Source organism: Emericellopsis atlantica (assembly GCF_019669845.1).
Source record: "Emericellopsis atlantica unplaced genomic scaffold F5Z01scaffold_17, whole genome shotgun sequence".
Classification (NCBI taxonomy): domain Eukaryota; kingdom Fungi; phylum Ascomycota; class Sordariomycetes; order Hypocreales; family Bionectriaceae; genus Emericellopsis; species Emericellopsis atlantica.
Window position 1 is genome coordinate 13,163 of NW_025764719.1, and position 21,507 is coordinate 34,669.

A 21,507-nucleotide genomic window follows, 5' to 3' on the forward strand; every position below is an offset into this window, starting at 1 on the left:
GAGAAAAATCTTTGCGCCGTTGTTGAAAGATGTGTAAAGTCGCGTCGGCAATGGACGGACGACCCCGGATGACTACGCACCGTCATCGCGGCGGACTCTAGTATAGGGTAGGTAGGTACGGATACAGATGCATGTAATTACGCCAAATGACCTACCTGGTAATTACGATTTACTTGTTTTCACAATATATCACCCGAATTCGTAGTAAATAACTATATTCATCATGCTTAACTTTATGAGTCTTCGTTAATGCTTTTCATATGGTTGAATACGGCCTCTGTCTCAAGGAATTGGTTAACTATATATCTTGGATATTGGTTTAGCAAAACCAAAGGCCACCAGACCATCATCCAATTCAAGGCACCCAAACTTACAGCCAGCATCGTCACACATCAAACCGGAACAATGACCAGTCACGCACCATGACTGGGGTTGACCATCGCATCAGCCTCTCGCGCTGTTCAATGACCAATAACAGGATCAAGAAACCAGGTCTCAAAGCGCTCTCGCCATGGAGAACCCCCTCCCTGATCTGCCCGATTTCCCCTTCTACACGAAGCAAAACATTTGCGACAACACCTTGGACAACGCGCAGCTGGAGACGCGATGTCCGCTTGACGATGGACGACTCGCCGACGCTTCCATCCCCGGGCGTCGTTCCGCTGGCCAGCTCGACCAGCTCCCAGCAGAGCTTCTCATCATGGTCCTGCTGCACATCGACATCCCCTCGCTGATTCACTTTCGTCGTGTCAACCGCCGCGCGTTGGAGCTCGTCGACTCGATCCCCCAGTATGCCGCCCTCATCAAGCAGTGCCCCAACATCATCCGCGCCATTCTCAGCATCCAGGCAGACGCGTTCGATTGTGGCACATTGTACCGAACCCTCAGCACACACCGATGTTCGACGTGCCAGCGCTTTGGCGATCATCTCTACCTCATCGACTGCCGCCGCGTTTGCTATCTCTGCTTCACCATGTGGCAGGAGTACTTCCCCCTCACAATTGGACAAGCATCGCGTTTCTTCTCTCCCGACGTGACGCAGCAGCGCAAGGCCATCACCGCCCGCCGACTCTTGCGTGCGGCGAACCCTCCGAGCATCCTGAGCCTGCCCAGGCGGTACTGTACCGCCTGGCCGCACCTGTGGGATGCTGGGCGGCAGGCCGACTGGGGCTACTTCTGTCTTGGCTGCAAGGAGGAAAAGGAGGAGGATGGAACAAAGCATTTCCGGACGCCAAGCATAGTCTTTTATCGGTAATCATGGAGAGACACCGGTCGCGCCACGCGTCGGGATTCACATCGAGGGGCTGTTGGGTTGGGGTGAGCTGTGAGGGTCACAGTGGCAGAGTTGGAGGGGCTGTTATTGACGAGCGTCCTTCTGGAGTCTGCAGACACTCTTCCTCGTATACTACAGAAACAGCTGCGCTTGCCTCGCAGCATGGGGATTACAGGGCGGCTGTCGACCAACCGCCGCATGGGCCCTGGACCTAGTCGTGGATCATGATGGCACTGTCGGACTGACGATATAATTAACGGAGATACTTATGGGTTCGATAGCTAAGGTGTCCACACCAACTGAAGCTAGGTTAGCGCGCATCGGGTTGTGATCATATATGACATGTTGTCATTGCTGTGCGGGTATATGTTGAGATGTGATTGACATGGTGTACAAGGCTTGGTCTGCTTGGTCTTTCAAGTCCAGAGAGAATACGGATTCGACACTTGCAAGACAGAGCGCTCGATGGGCTCAGAGCCTGAATTTGGGTCCGATGCTATCGGAACATCTGTGCCCGACAGTGAGGCGGTGAAACAGTTGTTTTTCTAGAGTATTCATTACTACATAGTAGTGCAAGGTTTATAGTCTTGAACCTGGGAGGTTGAAATACTCTCAAGAGTTTTGTGATCAGGCGGCAGCGGGAACGTTATTTCCGCTAGCAAAGACCGTCGATCGCCTCTTGACGCGGCTTGAAAGAGTGCTTTAGCTGAATGGCAAGGATGTATTCGACGTATGGGGTGGTTATGGACTGCTGCGAAGGCATTGGACAATTCAAAGAACTTCCTCTTATTGCCTCTTTACATACCTACGAGGGGATGGCGTTTTTTCAAGACGGCTAATCTTCATGCGACCGTGTTAACGATCCATGACCTGTTGGCGTGAACAGCCCGAAAAGCTATTTTACTTAAACCTTAACCTTTTAGGCTAAAAATAGCTCTAATCGTATTTTTTTCGAAAGTTTCTAATAAACGGCTTTTAGTGTATTAATATAGGTATTCTAGATCTTTTCGTAGAGGCTCCTTTCGGCAGCTAGATTCGAGTGAAGTTCGGCGAAAAGAGAAGGTGTTCTTTCCTATCTCGGCCGTGACGGTCACGAACATTAAGACCGTCATATAACGCTTCGGCCGTCTATGACGGCTCGCTGACCGGTCATAGAGCCGTTTTTCAGCCGTCACGAAAAAACGCGATCCCCTCGTAGGTACTTAGTACTTAAGGCACGTACATGTAGAAAGACATGGAGGTCCACCGTCCACGGGCAGTGTACAGACTGCAGGGGGAACAGGGGGCTACAGAGTCAACTGGGACAACTCAATCCATCAGGTACCAAGGTACCCCAAGTACTCAACTAGTAGTACTACTACAAGTAGTAAGGTAGTAGTACTAAGTACTTACTACTAGTAGTAAGGTAGTAGTACTAAGTACTTACTACTAGTAGTAAGTACCAGGTGAGTACGAGTACTAACGTCGTGCTTAGTAAGTATTTCCGTTGGTGGGGCAACGCCAACCAAGGTGTCTCGAACCTAAGTACCTACAGAGAAGCCAACAATTTTCTGTCGAGTCTTGCCCTCATCATCCTCTCTGCCTTTCTTCATCAACGAGCTCATTCCTGATGCCCGCTGCTTCTCTCTTCGCCACGCTGCCTCGCCGACTTGGCCAATTTCTCATTGAAGCCTTTCTTCTTGGGTGCTGTCCAAGGACCAACACGCACATCGCGACTGCTCCCCATGCTTCTCTCAGCCCTGCGCCATAAGCTCACCAAGTGAGAACCTGTCAATCAACGCTCTTCAGGCCATTGCTAAAATCTCTAGATACGTCCAGGGCGCTTTCCCACGCGTTCCGCACTCCTAGCTCGCCACCAATCCAAGAACTACGGTAAGCCCAACGCACGTTGCCCATGCACACTGATTAACATCAACATGAAGGGGCCTGTCAAAGAGTTCGTTGGAGCAAGCCACAAACTGCGAGGACCCACCATTCGTGCTGGTGAGCAGTAAGGGCAGCCTCTCTTGAGTTGCTGTCCTGTTGGGGCAAGCTAAAGAACAGCTTGTAACCCAGACTTCCGTTGATGCGCATCAGGCTACCTCACGGCCTGACTATTCGGCGGATGGCGCCTCTATGATCTGAACGGTGAGGACTCCCGGAAAGCATAGAGGTGAACCTATCAGGTCACTATGGAAAGCGCAGCCTAGTGCCTGTCCGGCCTTGCTGACAAGGAGAGGGGGGTTTGTTTGGTCTCTCCAAGTCACTTGGTCGGCTTCCTGCGGGAAGTTGAGTATTTTGCTTCTCCCTTTGGAAATTCACCCCCATCGACTCGTCAGGCAGAACGTCTGCACCGCCAGCCACGTCGTTTTCGCCTCAGGCAGAGATCTCAGCTTCATTGACACCAACAGAGGTCGTCTGATGTTGTTCACGCACAAGAAAATTTTTCTGTTTTGAAATCAGCAACCCCTCACTTCGAACTGCTCAGTCTCATATTTGAGGAACAGTTCACACTCACTGCCATTTTTTCCTTCTTCTCTCCTCTTCATCCAAGAATAACAAGGCTCTCGAGACCCGATTCTACTTCGCGAAGAGCTTTCTACCCTCTATTTGCTCTCAAAGATCACATTCAAGTCTCTAATTAGTACAATCATGTCTCCTTTCGCTGCATTCGATCATGAGAACGGACCCCCAAAGTCCCGCAAGCAAGCCAGAGACGACAAGAAGAAGGCTCGCAGGGAAGCCGAGCTTCAGCGCAAGTCCCAGGATAAGGACCGTTCTCAATGTACGTGGCTTTGTTTCTTCTTTCTGACATCTGGCTAATAATATCTACGTAGCCCCCAAGCATGGCACGGATGATGGCGATGTCACTCTGCTCCTTGACAACGGCGAACAAGTCGTTTTGGACAAGCATCAAGTCGCAAACCCAGAGAAGTTTGCCATTCGCAGCGTTGAGCTTCCAGGAGGTCAAATTGTTTACCTTGACATTGAGAACAAGCTGATTCGCACAAGTACGTACATTTGTATGCATTTTTCTCTACATGAACTCACATTGCAATAGCCGAAGCTCGTGTCGCAGCCAATGCTGCTGGTCAGCCTCTGCCCGAGGACGATGGGAAAGTTTGTGATCCCATTTCGATTCGACGAAGTGGTGATTCTCACAACATCCCGGCTCTCGTTCATCTCAACGGTGCACTGATCAAAGGCTATTCTCCCAAGACCTTGGCTCATGTCGGTGCTGGTCCCGGCAAAGGTCTGACCACGACAGTTGATTACAGAGCTGCCCAGTACTCACCCCCAAGCATCACCATTTCTTGTTCAATTCGGGATGGCGGCGAGCTTCAGTCAATCCTCAAAATCGTCGCCTACCTGGGCAGTGCAACGGCGATTAATCGAGAAACGATCTCGACCGACCAAACAGATTGGCTTCGTTCCGCCTTTTCTCTCGGCCAAGATGACCACGACATGATTGCAGGTCTTCTTGACAACAACAAGCCAGTCAAGACTAATCCTTTCGAAGATCTGTCGGCTTTCGGTCCAGACTGTACGGAAGAAAACATGGAACCTGCCCAGCTCATGCTCCTGAAGTGTGCCTCTGTCAATTCTGTCCAGTTGGCGCTCAACCGTGGCGACGTGGCTTTTCACTGGAACGACAATGTTCGTGTTTCTTATTGTCAAGACATTCACAACACACTCAAGGCTCTTTTTGCTTCGTCAGAGCAGTTCCACTTCACCATCACCACTGACGATAGCCCTCTCGCAACTGAGATGTGGGACAATCTTCTACAGTTCTCTGGGGATGCGCACGTCTTCAATCCTCTGATGAGCAATTGCAACTTCCGTTATCAAGATCTCTCCTTCTCCAGTTTCAATCTGGAAGCGTCACGCCCATTGAAGTCCACGCCCCGAGTGTACGTCTTCAAGGACCAAACTCACCAGACTTGCGCTCTCATCGGAGGAAGTACTGACGCCATCAACTACGAGGTCGAAATCGCGAAAAAGATGGAAACTGTTGAGATCCCGTTCGTCGCGTCTGCCTCTCCCTATGAGCTGTGGACAAGCACGGAGAACGATCTCGTCACGTACGGTATTCTCGCCGACAATTCACCGACTGAAATGACGCTCTTCTGCTTGGTCACTGCGAACTACCGGTTGCCCCCCGAAGACAAGACATGCTTGATCAAGCTTCGTCAGAAGGAGGTTGTTCGTCAACGACCTGACAACATTGAGATGACCAGAGCAATTCATCAGTCACTCTCAGAGCAGGTGGAAAGCATCGTGCGAAACGTTGCTAGCGAGATTGACCTTGCTTACGACAACAAGGAGAAGCAAGTTGAGGGCATGCGTCAGAACACTGAGGCAGAGCAAGAAAAGTACTCTGACGCCAAAGATGATCTAACTCACTTTCGTCACAGGCTCGCCTGCAAACTCTTGGCCGAACGTCTCACGGACTTCGTCAACCGTCCGACTGAAGAAGCTCGGCGACTGGTCAACAATGTCGATGGCGAACCCAGGCTGGAGGTCGAACGCACGCTGAAGATCGTCTCTGCAGTGGATCTGGGCATATCCTGGCTCAACATGCATCTCAAGAATGAGGATGCAGACATGGTCATCGAAATCGGCAAATGGATCCGGAGCAACGGCGTACCGCAGCAATCGACGCCAGAGGCTGAGGAGCTACTCGAAGTTCCCGCACGCCGATTGCCGCTCCCCGCGGGTATCTCTGGTCGTGTTGCCATGTTCTCTGCTGTCATTCCCAAGGATGAAAGGTGGGCTTCGTGCTACACAGCTCCTCCCAAGAACACCGGTTTGCCTTTCTGGAAAATACAAGGCACTTTGCAAGACTTCTGTGACAAGCTTTCAACCGGTCGTGTACCGAAGAAATACCTCGTCAACGGCACAATCCAGCCCAGCGTGCTCACCTCCACAGCCAAGCACGAAGCCAGCGCTGTGCAGGCATTGAACAACCCGGGTCCAGCAGATGTTTTGTCCAGGTACTAGAACTACTCGGCAAACTTCAACAAGCACGCTGTCCATGTCAAAGAGCGCGACGTTTTTGCAATCTTTGGGTTTGAAAAGTTGGTCCCTCCCCGTCCGAGGCCAGGCTATCAGGGACAATGGGCTGCGCTGCTCCGTGATTTGAAGCGCACAACCGACGGCATCTTTTCCCTGACTGGTTGTCCTGGCTCCGGCAAGTCGTACATTGCAGACGCGTTGACTTCACACGTGGCCCGCACTGTCCCCCAATGCGCCCGCGGGGAAGTCGCTCCAGAAGCTTTCGAGACAGACTTCGCGAACGACATCAACACCCATGATCCCCTCCCTGATGAGTATGAGGACATCAACGACGCTCATCGAGATTCCGTCCGTGAACGCCGTCGCGAAGAAGAGCGTCAGCGCAAGATCGAGATCAGCAAAGCGGTCTCAAAGGTGTACCGTCGTACGCATAGACAGAAGATCGCCGCTTATCACAACAGTAAGTACTCTGCTCTTCTTTCAAGTCATGTCACTAACCTTAGTGAAGCCACAATGCCTGACGAATCCGATGACGACGATGACGAGGAACCTGCTGCTTCCACCGATGAAGAGCAAACCGCCGGCGGCGCCGAGCCTGGCACCGCTGAGGTCGCCGGTGATTCAGCGAACGAACCTTGGACGGAACATGGCACAGATACGGGTGCTGTACCTGTCCAGCGAGAGCGCGTCGAAAAGGGTCAAGTGCTTGTCACTACCTTCTCCAGGAAGATCACGCGCGATGCACTCGAACGAGGAAACAAGTTTGACCCGAATGTCAAACGCATGAGATGCTATCCCTACGAGAAGGAGATGAGAAATCTCTTGTCCACTCAACCAAGCGGTCCTCGTCAGACAGACGTTGATTCTCGGTTCGCGTCCCTTGGCGAAAAGTCCCTGCAGATCCACAAGAACAACATGCAGAAGGATTCTTGGGAAGACGTTTCTCCTGCGTCGGATCCTCACTCGGTTTCGGAACAAGCGAAGCGTGTCCTGGAGCAGCATCCCGACAGATGGTTGCAACTTCGACAAGGCCTGAGCTACAAGGACTGTGATCTCACTCTCTGGAAGAAGAACAAGGCAGAAGCTATGAAAGACGCGTTGGATCTGATCAACTTCACCATTGCCCAAGCTGGTATCGTCTATGCTACCCCTGCGGCCATTGCTTCATGCGCCAGTCGTTTCACTTCATTCATGCCTGACATGATTGTCATCGACGAAGCGCAAAATCTCAACGAGGCCGCCACTTTCATTCCCATGGCCAAATACCCGCGAGCTGCTTTCGTCTTGATCATGGGAGATGTCAATCAATCCACTCTCATCCCATCAGCAGCTGAGGACGGAGAGTACCAAGATCTGTTTGGCTACCAGCATGCAACATCCTTCCTCGCGCGTTTGGCCATGTCCAACAAGATTGACTTCACGTTGAAGTACACCCATCGAGCTTTCGGTCTGGCTTTCGAGATCCCCCGTCAAGTGTTCTATCGCGAGACCATGAGCGTTGTCCATCAGCACTCGAACGTGACACGGTTGTGGAACTCTTTCTTTGCGACGATGATGGGCACTGAGAACTCGTTCCGACCAAAAATCCCGTCAATCATGATCGACCCCAAGAACTCGATTGAAGAACTGTACGGGTATTCTTTCATCAACAAGGAAAACGCGCGTCTCGTTCAGAAATTGGTCGTGCAGCTGTACCAATCCGCGCCCGTCTACAACACAAAGGACCTGTACAAATCCGGTATTGCAGGTTCCAGGCGTCAGATTCGCCGAGGCAGTGTTCTCATTGTCACGGCGTACGCGGCTCAGAAGAACTTGCTGCGAGGTTATCTGAAAGAACTTCAACCTAACGAGGCACCTCTGGGGCTTATTGACGTTCGGACAATCGATGAGTCGCCAAGTCACCAAGCCGACGTGGTAATCATTGATCTACCGCGAACGACCCGAGGCGTTTTCCAGAATAACCACAACCGCTTGTGTATCGGTTCAACGCGAGCCCAAGCTGCGACGATTTGGATTGCTGCCGAGGAGGGCATCAAGGGCCCTTGGGGAGAGAAAGTGGCAAGCATGCACGAGGAGAATGGCACTCTGCTGGAGTTGAACTACAAGATGCCTTTGACCAAGATTTGCGATCGTTGCAACAATCATGGGCACGAACATAGCTCTACGTCCCCATGCCACATTGCCTTGGAGTGCAACGGTTGCAAGGCACTTGGTCTTCCTTGCGCCCACACTGCTCGCAACTGTCCAAGGAGCGATCAGCATTCACCGGCTTCGTTGTTCGCAGGACGATACTCGAAGGACCTGGCTAACCTCAAGCCTGTCCCGCACCCCGACAACCAGCCCCCGTCAATTATTCACGGTGTCTCGTCCAAGCAGGCCACGTCCCGCGACAAGGTCAGCAAAGTGAACAAGACTCTGGGTGACAATCGCACCAAGGCTAAGAAGCGCGAGCGATTCCGAGTTGCTGGTGCTCATCCTGAGGGAGAGTCTTCAGCCATGGGCGCGATTCAAGAAGCCCTCATGGCAAAGATCGAATTCCCTGCAGATGGCTCTGGCTCGGATGAGGAAGAAGGACCCGGTGAAGATGACAACACGAGCGAAGATGTAGCGGGCGGCGACGATGGAGCGGGTGACGATTGGGTCATGGGTGATGCACAGGGCGATGCCGCCGATGCGTTGGGCCCTGCTGGGGGATGGTGAGCTGAGTTGACACTGTAGTGCTACGATAATGTTTGAAATGAATTGTTGGATTACCTGTAATGATTGCACGACAAATGGCCAATACGTGATGATGCGCAGGTTGCACAGGCGCCAGGGCCAAGGCCATGACGACGTGGGCAAGGACGGTCCAGCTGCCAGCAGGGACTGCATTGACTTTGTAGTGCTACGACAATGTGAGAAATGCGAGTGTTGGATTGTCGGTAGCATGGATGAAGCTTCTTTACGGCATATCACTTTCTTACTGTAAGACTTGACACAATTTTTCAGAACAAGCCAGCAAGGCGATCACCGTTCAGCTCATCATGGCGCCCACAGCAAGCCAGAAGGTAAGATAAGGCAGTTTCACAGTAGTGCCGCTGAAGTTTGGAACGTAGTAGCAATCTCGACTGCGCCAGCATGTATTATAGTGATGACAAAGTCATCTCGTTCTGTCCATACGCGGCCTTCAGCTACGTGACTACTAGACTCTTCTCCCTAAATCTCAATCTTCCCAATGTCCGACAAAGCCTCAGCTCTCCTGAATCGCAGCCAACCCTCTCCTCCCATCCGACCCTTTCGCAAATTCGGCGATTCGAAACGGTGGCTGCTAGCGCTGAAAAGTCCCAGTCACCACGCATCAACCAGCGCCGGGCATTCAACCACAACGCATATCTCTTTGACTCGGAAGAGATAACGACCTGGTACTACCTCGGGGAGGCCAATCCCACGGACGAAGGCGAGGACAACGGCAACGGCAACAGAAATAGCGATAATAATACCAATAATAACAATAATAGCAATGGCGAGGGTGAGGGCGCTGGAGCTGGTGGCAATAGCGACGATAGTAATAGCGACGAGAAAGACGCGCAGAACTTCAAGACATACACCTATAATACATATAAGCACAACGGCAAGCGACATATCACCGGCGGCATCACCTACGAGCTTATGTGCAACAAGGGACATGAAGGGGGCGTCCTGCGAAACGAGTCGCCGACGGACCTCAATGCTTGCGCCAGGCTCTGCGCCCACTCCCCCGAGTGTTATCGTCGGGGATTATCCCATGGTCATCTAGAAACACATGGTATCCGACCCAGTATCCAGCCGCTGGCAACATCGAGACGGTCGAGAACAAGCAGCTCGCGACCATGACTTGCAAAGCCCGCCACGGCACCATCTATCTCAAGATTGGCCACCGTCGTGGTCCATGCATGCTTTCTATCAGAAAATGATAGGACGGCACACGGACTGGCAGAGACTGATCTGGGCTGTGCTGTCGACTCTGGGGGACAATGCACTCAGTCTACGTGATATAGGCATAACTTCTCTTGCTTTCGCAAGAAGTTTCAGTAAACCATGAGCCTGAGAGATGACGTCTGCCATTGCGAAAGCTGATTCAGTGGATGATTTTCAGTGTCGATACCAACCGCTGCATTTAGGCTTTATTCCCGGTAAGCATTCTTTGGCACAGTGACGAACAATATTGTACAATTCTATCTTGGTCTGTGATTTATGCACCCGATGTGAACGCCAAATATATCTCAGGGTTTCGACCCGGCTGACGAGTCACATTCTATCACAAAGCTTACAATGACGTTTGTCGTCGCCGGGGTTGCAATGTGAAGACATGGCGCTGAAGGTCGCACACCTCGAAGTTACTGAGATACAACCTAACCACACTGCGCATCCCTTGAAACCTCTTGATATGTGTTCCTTGAAGATGCTCGACACGACTTCGGCACCAAACGTATCCAGCTCATACTCAGCTCTTACCCCGAGGCGCGAGGTACTCCTCTTCAATGTGATGGAGAATGTTGTCTTTCAGGATGCAAGGCAACCGCAAGGGTCGGCCAACACAATATCCAATTCGCCCTGGTCGTCATCGGGGATGGGAAAGGTGTGATTGGACCATGTTCCTTGAAGACGCTCGACACGAGTTCGGCACCAAACGTACCCAGCTCGTGCCCGCCAGACGCGACGTACTCCTCTATGATATACTGAAGGCTGTCGTCTTTCGAGGGCGTGAGTCAATCGTAAGGGTCGGCCAACACAGAATTCCATTTGATCTGGACGTCGTAATGAGGAATAGCAATGTTGCGATTGACGCAATAGCAATCAGCGAGCCGCGACGTACTCCTATTCGATATGCTGGAGAGTATCATTCGTCATGAGAGTAGGGCAATCGTACGGGTCGGCGAGAATGGAATCTAATTCGCCCTGGTCGTCATAGGGGATTGCAAAGGTGCGGTTAATAAATAATAATTAGCGAGAGGGTTCTCCGCTTCGATATGTTGGAGAATGCCATCCTTCAAGGATTCAAGATGGAGAGCCATCAGAGAAGAAGGTGATATTATTCTCCATGAAGAACATGCTCATACTACCTAAGAAAGAAGGAAGAGCGCGGTCACTGCTAGAGCTATTACACCCCGCGTATGCAATAAAACGTGTCATATCCACTCACACTACGGATACCCCGCTTTAAGAATCACTGCATCAAGCCAGTGAGTGCCAGGCGCCTCAACTAACGTTCACTTTAACTCTATCAACAACAATTCTCGATTCCGCATCTCTTGCATCTGGGCACTTCTGGGCACTTCTTGCTGCGTAGATAGGTGGCCCAAAGCCTCAGCGACGCATATACATCAATACAGCATACTTGACCCGAACATTCTCATATTCCCACTTCATTCCTTTGTGAGCCGCATGATTACTTGTTGTCGCGGCCAACAGCGGCCGTTGGAGATTTCATGACAGTACCTTGCGCCTCCCCAGCACACTAAACAACAGTTGGCAGACGAGTAAAAACCCCCATGTCGTTTCGTGTGTATATTATCTCTTCTGGAAGAACTGCTTACGTACCTCACAGTGCACCTGATATTCCGTTATTGTACGGTACTCTTGTCATCTGAGTTTAAACTGTGACCCATGGGTTGGACGCCATGGAAAACCAAACCTCCGACAACAGGTACTATTCGTACCTGTGGGGTATACCACCATGAGCTAGAGTTGTTGTTGTTGCCGCGCCTCGCGCGCGGCTTCACAGTATTCAAGGAAGTCAAGACCGTGTCCACCTTTTGAGTAATCAACACTCGATGACGCTCTAATGGTATGAGGTCGCTAGCCGCCCCAGCCGAGAGCCATGTCGGTTGGCTGGGGCATGATCTTCTTTTACTGTGCTTTAATGCAATCTTTTCTTTTCAAATCACTTGAACTACACGTTCGCTGAATCAATGAACCTCGGTATGGTCGGAATGGCTTGTTGGCCCCCACCATTGGCGATCTGCTACTGACTGGTCCCAGATCGCTCCTTCCCGTTTTGGCCGCTGCTCTGCAAATTCAACGTTCCTTCTCGCTCGACACATCGGACGTCATTATGGTCGGTTTGGGCTCATTGATTCCAAAATGGAAGGAAGCTCCTTCCCTTCTTTGGTCGAGACCATGAAAACCTTCCGGCACAACTCATCACCTCGCCGTTCTTCTCGCCCTCCCTCTTCCCCCCCCCCCCCAGTCTCGCAGTTCCTGGCGATTTCAAGCATCCAAGAATAACCGTCTACGCGTCAGCCTCTCCATACTCGTCACCATGTCTACACTACCAGGTGCCCCCACAGCTTCGGCCTATCACTTACACAAGCACGATCGACAACTGCACGATACCATCCAGAGAGTACTCTCCGACCAGTCATACGTGGTTCAGGACATGAAGTCAACTTTCGATCTTTGCTCGGATGATCACCAGAAGCTCGTATTGAATGTGTTTGACGAACTGAAGACTATCCTCTCTCACGTGGAGCCCAAGTTACAATCATATCGACAAGCGACTCTCGACATCATCTGCACTCAGCATGCCCCAGAAACAGTCAGCTCCGAGACTCAGTATCAACGTGCTTCTGAGATCGTCGAATGTTTCGAACATGTGATCGAACTTGGCGCTTCGCTATCGGGAACTACTGGGGATCACGTTCGCAAATATCTCGACTCCAAGGGACCTCTGAGCCAGCTATTCCACGAGTTCTACCGAGAATCTCTGATTATAGACGAGATTGTCGCATCTTCCCAAAGCCCTGCTCGTCACATGCTGACCAACAAAAGTCTTGACGCGCACATGTTTCCTAAAACGGCCGGTCACTACATGATCATGATCGTCGGTGGCCCAGATGAGCCAGACTTTTTTGGAGCGTACGTTGGACAGGCTCGGAATCTTTTTGATCGTCTGAAGAAACACCGGGAACGAAACATCCACTATGCTCGAGAGCGTCAAAAAGCTGCCGACCAGGGGTTGCCACTGCCTTACTCTCGTCAGATGCTGTACAATTCATGGAATTATGCACAACGGTTCGTTCGGTTCGCTCCACTCCATCGAAGCTACAATTACATGGAGACCGACGACAGCAACAAGGACACCCTGCCGCAGACTTGGCAGTCTATCGTCGAATCAGTATACGCAGTGTTCTTCAAAGCTGTGCAGCGCGACAAGCTCGAAAAATGGCACCCCTCGCCAACTCTCGATGACAATTCTGTCGGTCTGAATGTTCAATTCCCTTTGTTCCAGCGAGAGACTTTCGACGGCAAGTTCAATGGCGGGATCGCGTCACTCAAGAACAACCCCGATCCCGCAGTACAAGTCGTATACAAAGCACACATGGCAACTTTCATAGCCAGTGGTCGAGCAGCCCAAAAATCCTATGGATATAAGTCTACCGCCGACGGTATCTAGAAGGCCAAAGGAAGAGACGACATATTCACGGCGAGCGACGAGCCGGTGCTTGTGTGCTGTAATAACTGTGGTTTCCGTCGCTGGGATGTTGCCCCCAAATATTGCAAAGAGTCTGGCGGTTGGCAATGCCGGCAACTAACCTGTGAAGGGAAGTGCTTGGACGAAGCAAAGACAAAGTATCGCCAAGACAATGATATGGATCCTAATGCTGAAGTCAACCAATCCTTCCTGAAGCAGGTACGCCGAAATTTCTCTCCCGTCGACTACGAAGGAGTGCCGCGTGTCAACTCGAGGATGGCCAAAGCAGGTAAGCCTGTTCTCAGGAGAGACAAGGGCGAAGAGATGAAAAAATGGAGGCCAGAGAACAGAGAGTACCTCCTGCACCAAGACACAGTCGTGCCTCCAATGCCTAAAATCCGGGAATGGGACTCTGCAACCCGAATCGAAACATTGATTCCCAGTCATATTTCGGTTTATGATGCTGCAACGGCATCTCGCCTGCCTAACCCGATGCCTGGCTTCGTTGATCTCTCTACTAGCAGAAAGGGATACGAAGAAACAGGCAGCTTCGAGAACCCTCCTTTCATCGCCGTCCGCCCCTCGCACAATCTCAGTAAGGAAATCGACATTCCGATGGATGCCTCTTCGTCTACAGATACGCCTTGCTCAAAAGGTGTGACAGCTGAGGACGAGTCCGCCGAAATCAAGCCTGTTCCCTTGGCATTCAGTCTGATGATGAAGCATGATTCTGGTAATCGTCAAACGCCTGCTCGTCGGGTGCACTCCAATAGGGTCAAGAAAGCAAAGAAGGTTGCACCAATCCAGAGTTCCAATATCACCAAGTACTTCGACAAACTCTCTTGAACTGGAACCGAAACGTTGAGCGTCGCGGGAATCGCTAGGGAAGGTTTACTTTGCACTGATAAGAATTTTGATGGCTTCAAAAAATAATATGAATATCATTGCTTGTCCTTATATTCAATCTTGCATTTCGCATGGTGATGTGTGTCGGGAGCGTGGTATTCACGGAAACCCACAAGTGCGAGCAGGTTCTACCAAATCATCACTCCGGTTTGTTTTCCACTCAGGGACCAATTTCATCGCATCGGTATATCGTTCCTAGACTCTGGTCTCTGTCTATTTACGGATTCAGAGACCATGATCGATGGCCTGTCGATTAGCGGCGCAACACAACGGGAATGACAAACTTGACACCCAACTGCGCAGTGCGCATAACAGAATATCGCCGTACTATCGTGACAGACAAGTAGTTGCTGTGATACTAGAACCAGCAGCACACGCAGCCTCCAACCGAATCTCTCGCTGAGTTCGCCTGCTGTGCGAGACTGCGAGTGCGAATGTCAGCGTTGGAAATAGTGCTTGACACACGATAGGATAGTTCAACGTATGAACACTGAGAGGGCATCTACATTCTACATGTACACGGTCGGATCATCGGATGACCGCCCACAGCCCGTTGCGTCTGTCACCACGTCAACTCTATGAACGTCGGCCGTAACAGCCTCGACGGCCTGATTCACTTCCAACAGATATTCCGTTGTTCATATGAGCGACTGACAATACGGCACTTGTTTACCTGATCAATTTGGTCGACACAAACTCCCGGACACGAACCTGGCTTGAGGCTCTTCTGCTCGGACGAGGACTGAGCATGGTGGCATCACGGCGAGAATAGACCCGGCCCTCGGAAGGTCATTTCGTGCAGCAGCATGAGGCCGAGGATAAGAGTCCAAAGGCAAAACTCAAGGGACCGGAAGAGCACACCAGATCAAGCCTGGTCGGCGGCATTGGACCAGCCCGGGCCCCGGGTCCACGCTGCAACCTTGCTCACGATCGGTCAAAGGGGAAGCCTGGCTGTCTGAAACCAGAAGTGGAGGACAACAGCGGATGAATTTACCGTCTGCTAAGACCAAAATCCGTTTCGGTGATCGCAATGTGTTCGTAACGATGAGGCGCGCAAGAACAGTGTACGCACACCCATGGGCCCTCCTCTCATTGTCTCAGTGGTGGCGCATCGCGCTCCAGCATTGAGGCTAGGACGTCGCCGTCCCTTCTTATCCTATCGCTGGCGCATGATGCTCTGGAGTGATTTTTTATCAGCTTTGAGTTAAGTCAAGCTGCTCAGACTTGGGTCTTAGTGGCAATGTGTTGGCGGTGGCGCATGATGCTTGAGCGCTCATCATAAGGCCTGGCTGTTCTCCGTCCTATCGCTAGCGTATCGTAGTCTAGAGTGAATTGTGATCTGCTTCGAATTAGGCCAGATATCGACCGGAGTCAAGGAAACCGCTGGGGAACGGCATCTTGGCCGGCATCGCTGCATCGCAGCTGTGGACCATGGTCATCGCACTGAGTTTGGGTCTATGTGACTAATGCAAGAGCATTCACTCAGATGCTGTATGCCTTGAGTTGTCGAATACTTTAGGCAGCCTGTACTGACGAAGCAGAGACCGTTGTCGCAAAGAATGGGTGGCGATGCTGCTCCATGAGAAGCGCATTTCCTGGATTTGGAAAGAAGTCAGTGTTTATGGTGAAGCTGAATATCTGTAAAACAGTCTCATCATGCGCCTCCCAGACCATTCAATGAGATCAATGGCATAAGCTATTTCATCCGACAATGCGGTCAAGTATGCCCTGGGTTGCTGTCATGTAGCCCTGGCCCTTGCAGTGAGGCTTTGCCAATAAGTGTTGAGATTCGATCTCGTGAACCTAATGCTTTTTGTATTACCAGGTCGGCTCACAAATCTATGCATTCATGGCGGCGGTTAGAATCTTGTTGTCGACATCAGTGGTCATCTGCCGTACAAGCTGGCCAGGCTGTCAGGGACATATCGACACGAAGCAGCAGGCAGAGGTGAATGGAGATGTCGCTCAGAAGAGCATGGAGGCAGATGCAGAGAACTTCCGACTTGGTGCATGGCCACGAACTGCAGGCACTCTAGTTGCAAAAAAGGAACATTGACGAAGACCACATCAGTTGGGAATAGCGAGTTGTTACCTACCTGTTCCCCTATATGTTTTGGATGTTTCTACCGTATGGTCTCTTTATTGAGCAACATGGTGAAGAAACCCGCGACATCTAATTAGTCAGGTCACAATTGCTCAGTGTATATATGTCTGTCGACACTTCTCCCACAAATTACTGTAGCTTCCCCTAACGATCAGTCACCACTTTTGACCTAAGAAGTCCAGGTACCCAGCCTTGGTGTAGTGAGTCGCGGAGGAATATGTCGTTTACGGCGGGTTCAAACACTGACGACATGCCAGATTAGTTTGCGCGACGTGACCTCTTGTGAATTATGTCCTCCAGCTATGACTTCTGTGCTCGCATGCGCATGCGATGGTTGCTTCCAGGACTCCAAGGGCCGTGTGACTAGCATGGATGCTCCGAGCATAAAAGATGGTCCCTTAGCCTTTGATAAAATCTCATGAGGCGTCATATTATAGATTACTCGTGGCTCTGATGTTCACAGGGAGTCTCGTCTCGAACGACATCGGAGAGTCAATCGTGGGTTTTATTGTCGATCGAGCTGCATCGAGATCGCGGGAAGCTGGTGCTCTTCTTGGAAAAAGTCTGATGTCTCAAGTCGCCCTAGTCGATTGCCTCGCGATAGATGTAGAACACCGGCGAGGAACTTTCAAGTCAATGTACAGCTAAGCTCGGCAACGCTGCGAAGCTGTGGCGTGACTGTAATGGCCTTGCGAGGTGTAGCCATCGCTGAACTCGGATTCGCCTTCTCCCTCCAGGTTCGCCAATCCGTTCGCTGCTCCGGTCAGGCCTCCTGACCAGGACCCCCGATTCACTGTCGTGCCGCCACCTGTTCAGGGGGAGGACGCTTCTGTTGCGGACGGATTCCACCCCCATGACGACGATGATCTCATGGCAATTGACGACCTCCCGCCACGCCGCAGTTCTCGACTGGCAATGCGCCTGTTCGCTCACACCCGGCGACTCACCGGGCATTCGTGGAGGATGTGGAGGATGAGCCGGACTTTGGCGACGCCGACCAGCTGATCCGAGGATTCCTTGGTGCATGCCCTGTGGCCAGATTGGATAGCTTCTCGTGCGTCGGAATATGTGACATGTATACCTCGCCGTCGCGCTTTGCCTTGTAAGTTGGTGCGCGCGAGGGCTTGCTCTTCGATGTCGAACTCCAGGGTCGCGCAATGACATACAACCACGCATTCAGTCAGTGGCAAGTCCTCAAATTCAGGACTTGAGTGTCGGAATAGATCATACAGACTTCCTCAGTGTCGAATTCCAGGGTCGCGGAACGAATTGTAATGATCCTCCGACTGGGTGTCGAGACATTGCTCCTCTCGGCGTTTGGTCCTGACTAGAACAGAGAAGTGGAGATGAGAATGGTAGATAAACTGTTGCTGTATGTCGAGATGCTGTTCGAGGGAGCGACTAGAGGGAAGATAGTTTTGAGTGAATATGGCTTGCATGCACGGTTAGGAGGTCAAGGACACTGCATGTAGGGTGTCAGTCTAGTAGTGCGCGTTCCTAAACCTGCCTGGTTAATGGCGGAGACAATAGGGTTGTATTAAGCTTGTAAGCGAGACTCGTCTAAGTAAATTTATAGAAACTGCGTGCTCGATCGATCTTATCGAGCAATGTTCGGCTTCTGAGACTACTAGCTATATTAGCAATAGCATTGAACCGGGCGTTGCTGTTGCGTGGATCGACGTATTATAGCAGCCACTCACCAGCTTCCGCATCAGCGTATAGCGCTGGAGATGCTACCACCTTGATTTTGAGGCGGCTCTTGAGAAACACGGTGTTGAGGTCCGATGGGCATGTTTCCTGTTACAGGGTCCCGCGCTTATAGAGCGAGCAGGTGTCTGAACCACACTTATAACGTATTGTCCACGTATTAGTGCACTGTGGCGGTATGAAATTGGATGAATGCGTCATTGAATGTCCCATGGGACCGCGACGATCGTGTTTCGGGCTGTCTTTAGAAGTGCTGTAGAGTCCGAGGCCCAGCACGTCATCAATCAAAGCTATCGAAAGCTGCGGATAGCCAGCGAACGAAGCTGGGGTATGCGGCATATCGGTTTCGAGGACAACTCGAGATTGTTGCTATTGTATTTAAAGGCGATCCGCCCCTAGTAGGTATATGCCATGGCTTTGAGGAATCTCTGACTCCAGAAGCGAACTATTATACAAGCGATCGGATAGGTCTCCAGATCTGGTCCACGCGTACATAGGAAAAGCCCAACAACTCAAAAAGAGAGGAAACATCCGGGCACAACTCGAGATAATGTCGTGACTCGTCGTCTGATCGCCTCTTCTCATATCGGTGACGATCATGACAGATACGGGAGCAGTGTCTGTGCAGCTAATGCACGTCTGCACCTCGATGGGCTCCCCGTCGGGTCTGCGTGAGGGATCACGACTTGCCGCCCACGAGGAGGACTCGCCGCCTGTGGATGCGTTATTAAGGATGTTGAGGCCTTCGAGTTTGCGCAGAACGTGTTCGTCGATTGCGGGTTCTGGCGTGGGCTGCGGGACCTTGCTAGGAGCAGTAGCGGCATTGTCGGCTAGATGCTTGTCGATCCAAAGGGCAATGGCTCTGTCTTGTCGGGTCTGTAGCTCCATGGCCTCGTGTGCCTTGATCAAAGCAACGTCAGATTATAAAGCCTCGGCGATACTGGCGGCCATGTTTTGGTCACTGGCGGTCATGTTTTGGTCACTGGCGGCGCGGATGTCGTCCTGGTAGACACTGAGGGCCACTTCAAAGTCAGTGGTTTGCCCCTCCTGTTGCTTGCCCTTTAGGGATTTCCCGAGTTCCTCCACGTCTTATAGGAGGAGTTGGTGAATCAGCTGTGCGACCTGGAATTGATTAGCTTCTAGTACCAATACACTATCTCACACTCTTACCAATGCGGTGCGTGTACTCTTCGATGCCGCCATGGCCATGGTGGGCAACTCCTAGTTGATCACATGTTGGACGTTGTGGACATCGATGCCACGAGCAGCCGCACCTGCGGCTACGAGAATGAGGGCGTTTCCAGAGCGGAAGTGACGCATCGCAAATTCACGGTCGAGCTGCGACCGTTGGCTGGTGATTGAGACCATGGGGTATCCCTTGTGGAAGAGGGAGTCCTCGACGTGATCAACAAAGAGTCGACGACTTGAGAAACCAGCCTGAGCATGATGCATGCAGTCGACGTAGTAGCAGTCATCGCGGATGGTTCCCTCTTCAGACTGGCCGTCCTCGGAGGCGGACGTGCTTTCGCTGCCTGGTTCAGGAGTATCTCCATCACCATTCACCTGATGGTCTTTCGGGGAGTGGGGGACGAGGCACTAGTTGCACCAACAAAGATGCGCGTATGTCCTGCTCCGTGCAAGGTCTTGGAGAAGACTTCATTGAGCTCGCGCATGCGGGTGATGAGCTTCAGGTCAGGCTGCTCTTGGAAGACAGTGTCGCGCGTGTAGTACGCGTCGAGAGCGTATGGAGAAGAGTTCATTGAGCTCGCGCATGCGGGGGATGAGCTTCAGGTCAGGCTGCTCTTGGAAGACAGTGTCGCGCGTGTAGTACGCGTCGAGAGCGTAGCCCTTTGACTGGTAAGTAAAACGGGAGGTGACCTTGCCGAGTAGAGCCCTCTGCTCCTCTGGAGTGGAATGGGATGCGCCTATCGCTTCCGCTAGCTGCTTTTTGGACTTCAGGCGGGCGGCGATTTCGTCTTTTACCTTGGGGATTTCGCTCTCTGTGCGGCTCATAAGGAGTCCTTGGATGCGAGCGCGCAGTGCCGGGATGCCGAACCGATCATCTGGCAGAGCGTTCCAAGGACGCTGTGCGAAGAAGGCCTTCTCCTTCTGGTGGTGAGGATTGTGTGAGCACTGGCAGGACTCTGGAGGGCTCTGATGATTGGTAAAATTTGAACCTAGAAATGTCATTAGTCTACGGATAGTTGCAGCAGAAACAGTGTCTGAGATCCCTACCGACTCATCGAAGAGGCCACTGGCCGCGCGTAGACTGTCCCGTTGGAAGGGTTCCATCCGCGCGCGCATTGCAATGAATTCATGAAGTTGACAGTTGTCAACGAATCTGACCACCAGCCAGATTGTGAGTTCGACAAGATAGCATATTTATAGCCGGTCGATGGTGATACGCAGTGCCATACATCGGCCTATGCATCTCGCTTGAGTGTCGGAGGTGATAGGTGATGGCGAAGACTGTCAAGACCATGACCACGGGAGTTTGAGCGAGCAGAAGGATTTGAAACGCGTTGTGAAATGCGTTTTGAAGGGGGACAAGAAGAGAGCGGAAAGGGCGGTGAATCTGAAGAGTGAACAGTCCGCATGGACTAGGTATTATGGAGTAGTACCTGGTAGAAAAATGCTAAGCACAAGTCACCTTACAGTTACATAATAACTGCAAAGGTACGGAGTACTATCTACTGTGCTCTGTGTGGGTGGTCCGTGAGCTTTGGCCCCGCCTCCAGCTTTCCTTGGTCACGTGTACACGCTAACTCTTATCAAGATTCTCAATCGAGCCTAGCGCCTTCATGAGGCCGCTCACCGTCACAGACTCACAGCACTACATACTATGCAATCCCCGATGGCGACCAGGGCGAATTATACTAATTAGTACTGTGTTGACCGACCCTTACGCCAAACGACGGCAAATTAGCAGCAAATTGTTCAGGATTTCACCCCTTAGGAGCTGTACATTTTCCTCTTCAGATTGTCGTAAGATCAAATCCCAATACATAGCAAGGCTCTAATTATACTCCGCACAACAGGAACCAAAGACGCCTTGCTCCGTGTCCATCGAATAACTGGCAACATACTACG

At 51.6% G+C, this 21,507-nt stretch overlaps 6 protein-coding genes across 6 annotated transcripts; 5 read left to right on the forward strand and 1 right to left on the reverse strand.

Moving 5' to 3' along the window:
- Positions 1-511: 511 nt before the first annotated feature.
- F5Z01DRAFT_624272 (uncharacterized protein) lies at positions 512-1,255 on the forward strand (the record flags this gene model as incomplete). Its single annotated transcript, XM_046261368.1, has 1 exon — positions 512-1,255. One exon carries the CDS (start codon positions 512-514, stop codon positions 1,253-1,255), a length of 744 nt encoding a protein of 247 aa, XP_046117090.1.
- A 2,649-nt stretch (positions 1,256-3,904) lies between these two features.
- F5Z01DRAFT_688635 (uncharacterized protein) lies at positions 3,905-9,034 on the forward strand (the record flags this gene model as incomplete). The annotated part of the gene is made up of 5 exons (XM_046266054.1): positions 3,905-4,037; positions 4,090-4,263; positions 4,314-6,202; positions 6,254-6,728; positions 6,777-9,034. 5 exons carry the CDS (start codon positions 3,905-3,907, stop codon positions 8,966-8,968), a joined length of 4,863 nt encoding a protein of 1,620 aa, XP_046117091.1. The 3' UTR covers positions 8,969-9,034.
- An 18-nt stretch (positions 9,035-9,052) lies between these two features.
- On the forward strand, positions 9,053-10,402 carry F5Z01DRAFT_154732 (uncharacterized protein). The gene has a single exon (XM_046257745.1). It carries the CDS (start codon positions 9,386-9,388, stop codon positions 10,118-10,120), a length of 735 nt encoding a protein of 244 aa, XP_046117092.1. The 5' UTR covers positions 9,053-9,385; the 3' UTR covers positions 10,121-10,402.
- A 1,557-nt stretch (positions 10,403-11,959) lies between these two features.
- On the forward strand, positions 11,960-13,780 carry F5Z01DRAFT_154794 (uncharacterized protein). Its single transcript, XM_046257746.1, has 3 exons — positions 11,960-12,208; positions 12,269-12,344; positions 12,530-13,780. The coding sequence occupies exons 1-3, from the start codon at positions 12,199-12,201 to the stop codon at positions 13,680-13,682; spliced, it is 1,239 nt and encodes a 412-aa protein (XP_046117093.1). The 5' UTR covers positions 11,960-12,198; the 3' UTR covers positions 13,683-13,780.
- A 97-nt stretch (positions 13,781-13,877) lies between these two features.
- On the forward strand, positions 13,878-14,546 carry F5Z01DRAFT_637431 (uncharacterized protein; the record flags this gene model as incomplete). The annotated part of the gene is made up of 1 exon (XM_046262279.1): positions 13,878-14,546. The coding sequence occupies one exon, from the start codon at positions 13,878-13,880 to the stop codon at positions 14,544-14,546; it is 669 nt and encodes a 222-aa protein (XP_046117094.1).
- A 4,792-nt stretch (positions 14,547-19,338) lies between these two features.
- F5Z01DRAFT_737539 (uncharacterized protein) lies at positions 19,339-21,086 on the reverse strand (the record flags this gene model as incomplete). Its single annotated transcript, XM_046266804.1, has 6 exons — positions 20,653-21,086; positions 20,149-20,526; positions 20,024-20,102; positions 19,692-19,949; positions 19,588-19,638; positions 19,339-19,505 (listed from the first exon to the last, which is right to left on the reverse strand). Exons 1-6 carry the CDS (start codon positions 20,719-20,721, stop codon positions 19,339-19,341), a joined length of 1,002 nt encoding a protein of 333 aa, XP_046117095.1. The 5' UTR covers positions 20,722-21,086.
- Between the last annotated feature and the right edge of the window lie 421 nt (positions 21,087-21,507).

What these genes read in the sequence shown, in the direction of transcription:
- F5Z01DRAFT_154732 (XM_046257745.1), top strand. Translation starts at nt 9,386, where the DNA reads ATGTATTATAGTGATGACAAAGTCATCTCGTTCTGTCCATACGCGGCC.
- F5Z01DRAFT_154794 (XM_046257746.1), top strand. An exon ending in ACACATCGGACGTCATTATG is followed by an intron (nt 12,345 to 12,529) that starts GTCGGTTTGGGC and finishes TCTACGCGTCAG; the next exon opens with CCTCTCCATACTCGTCACCA.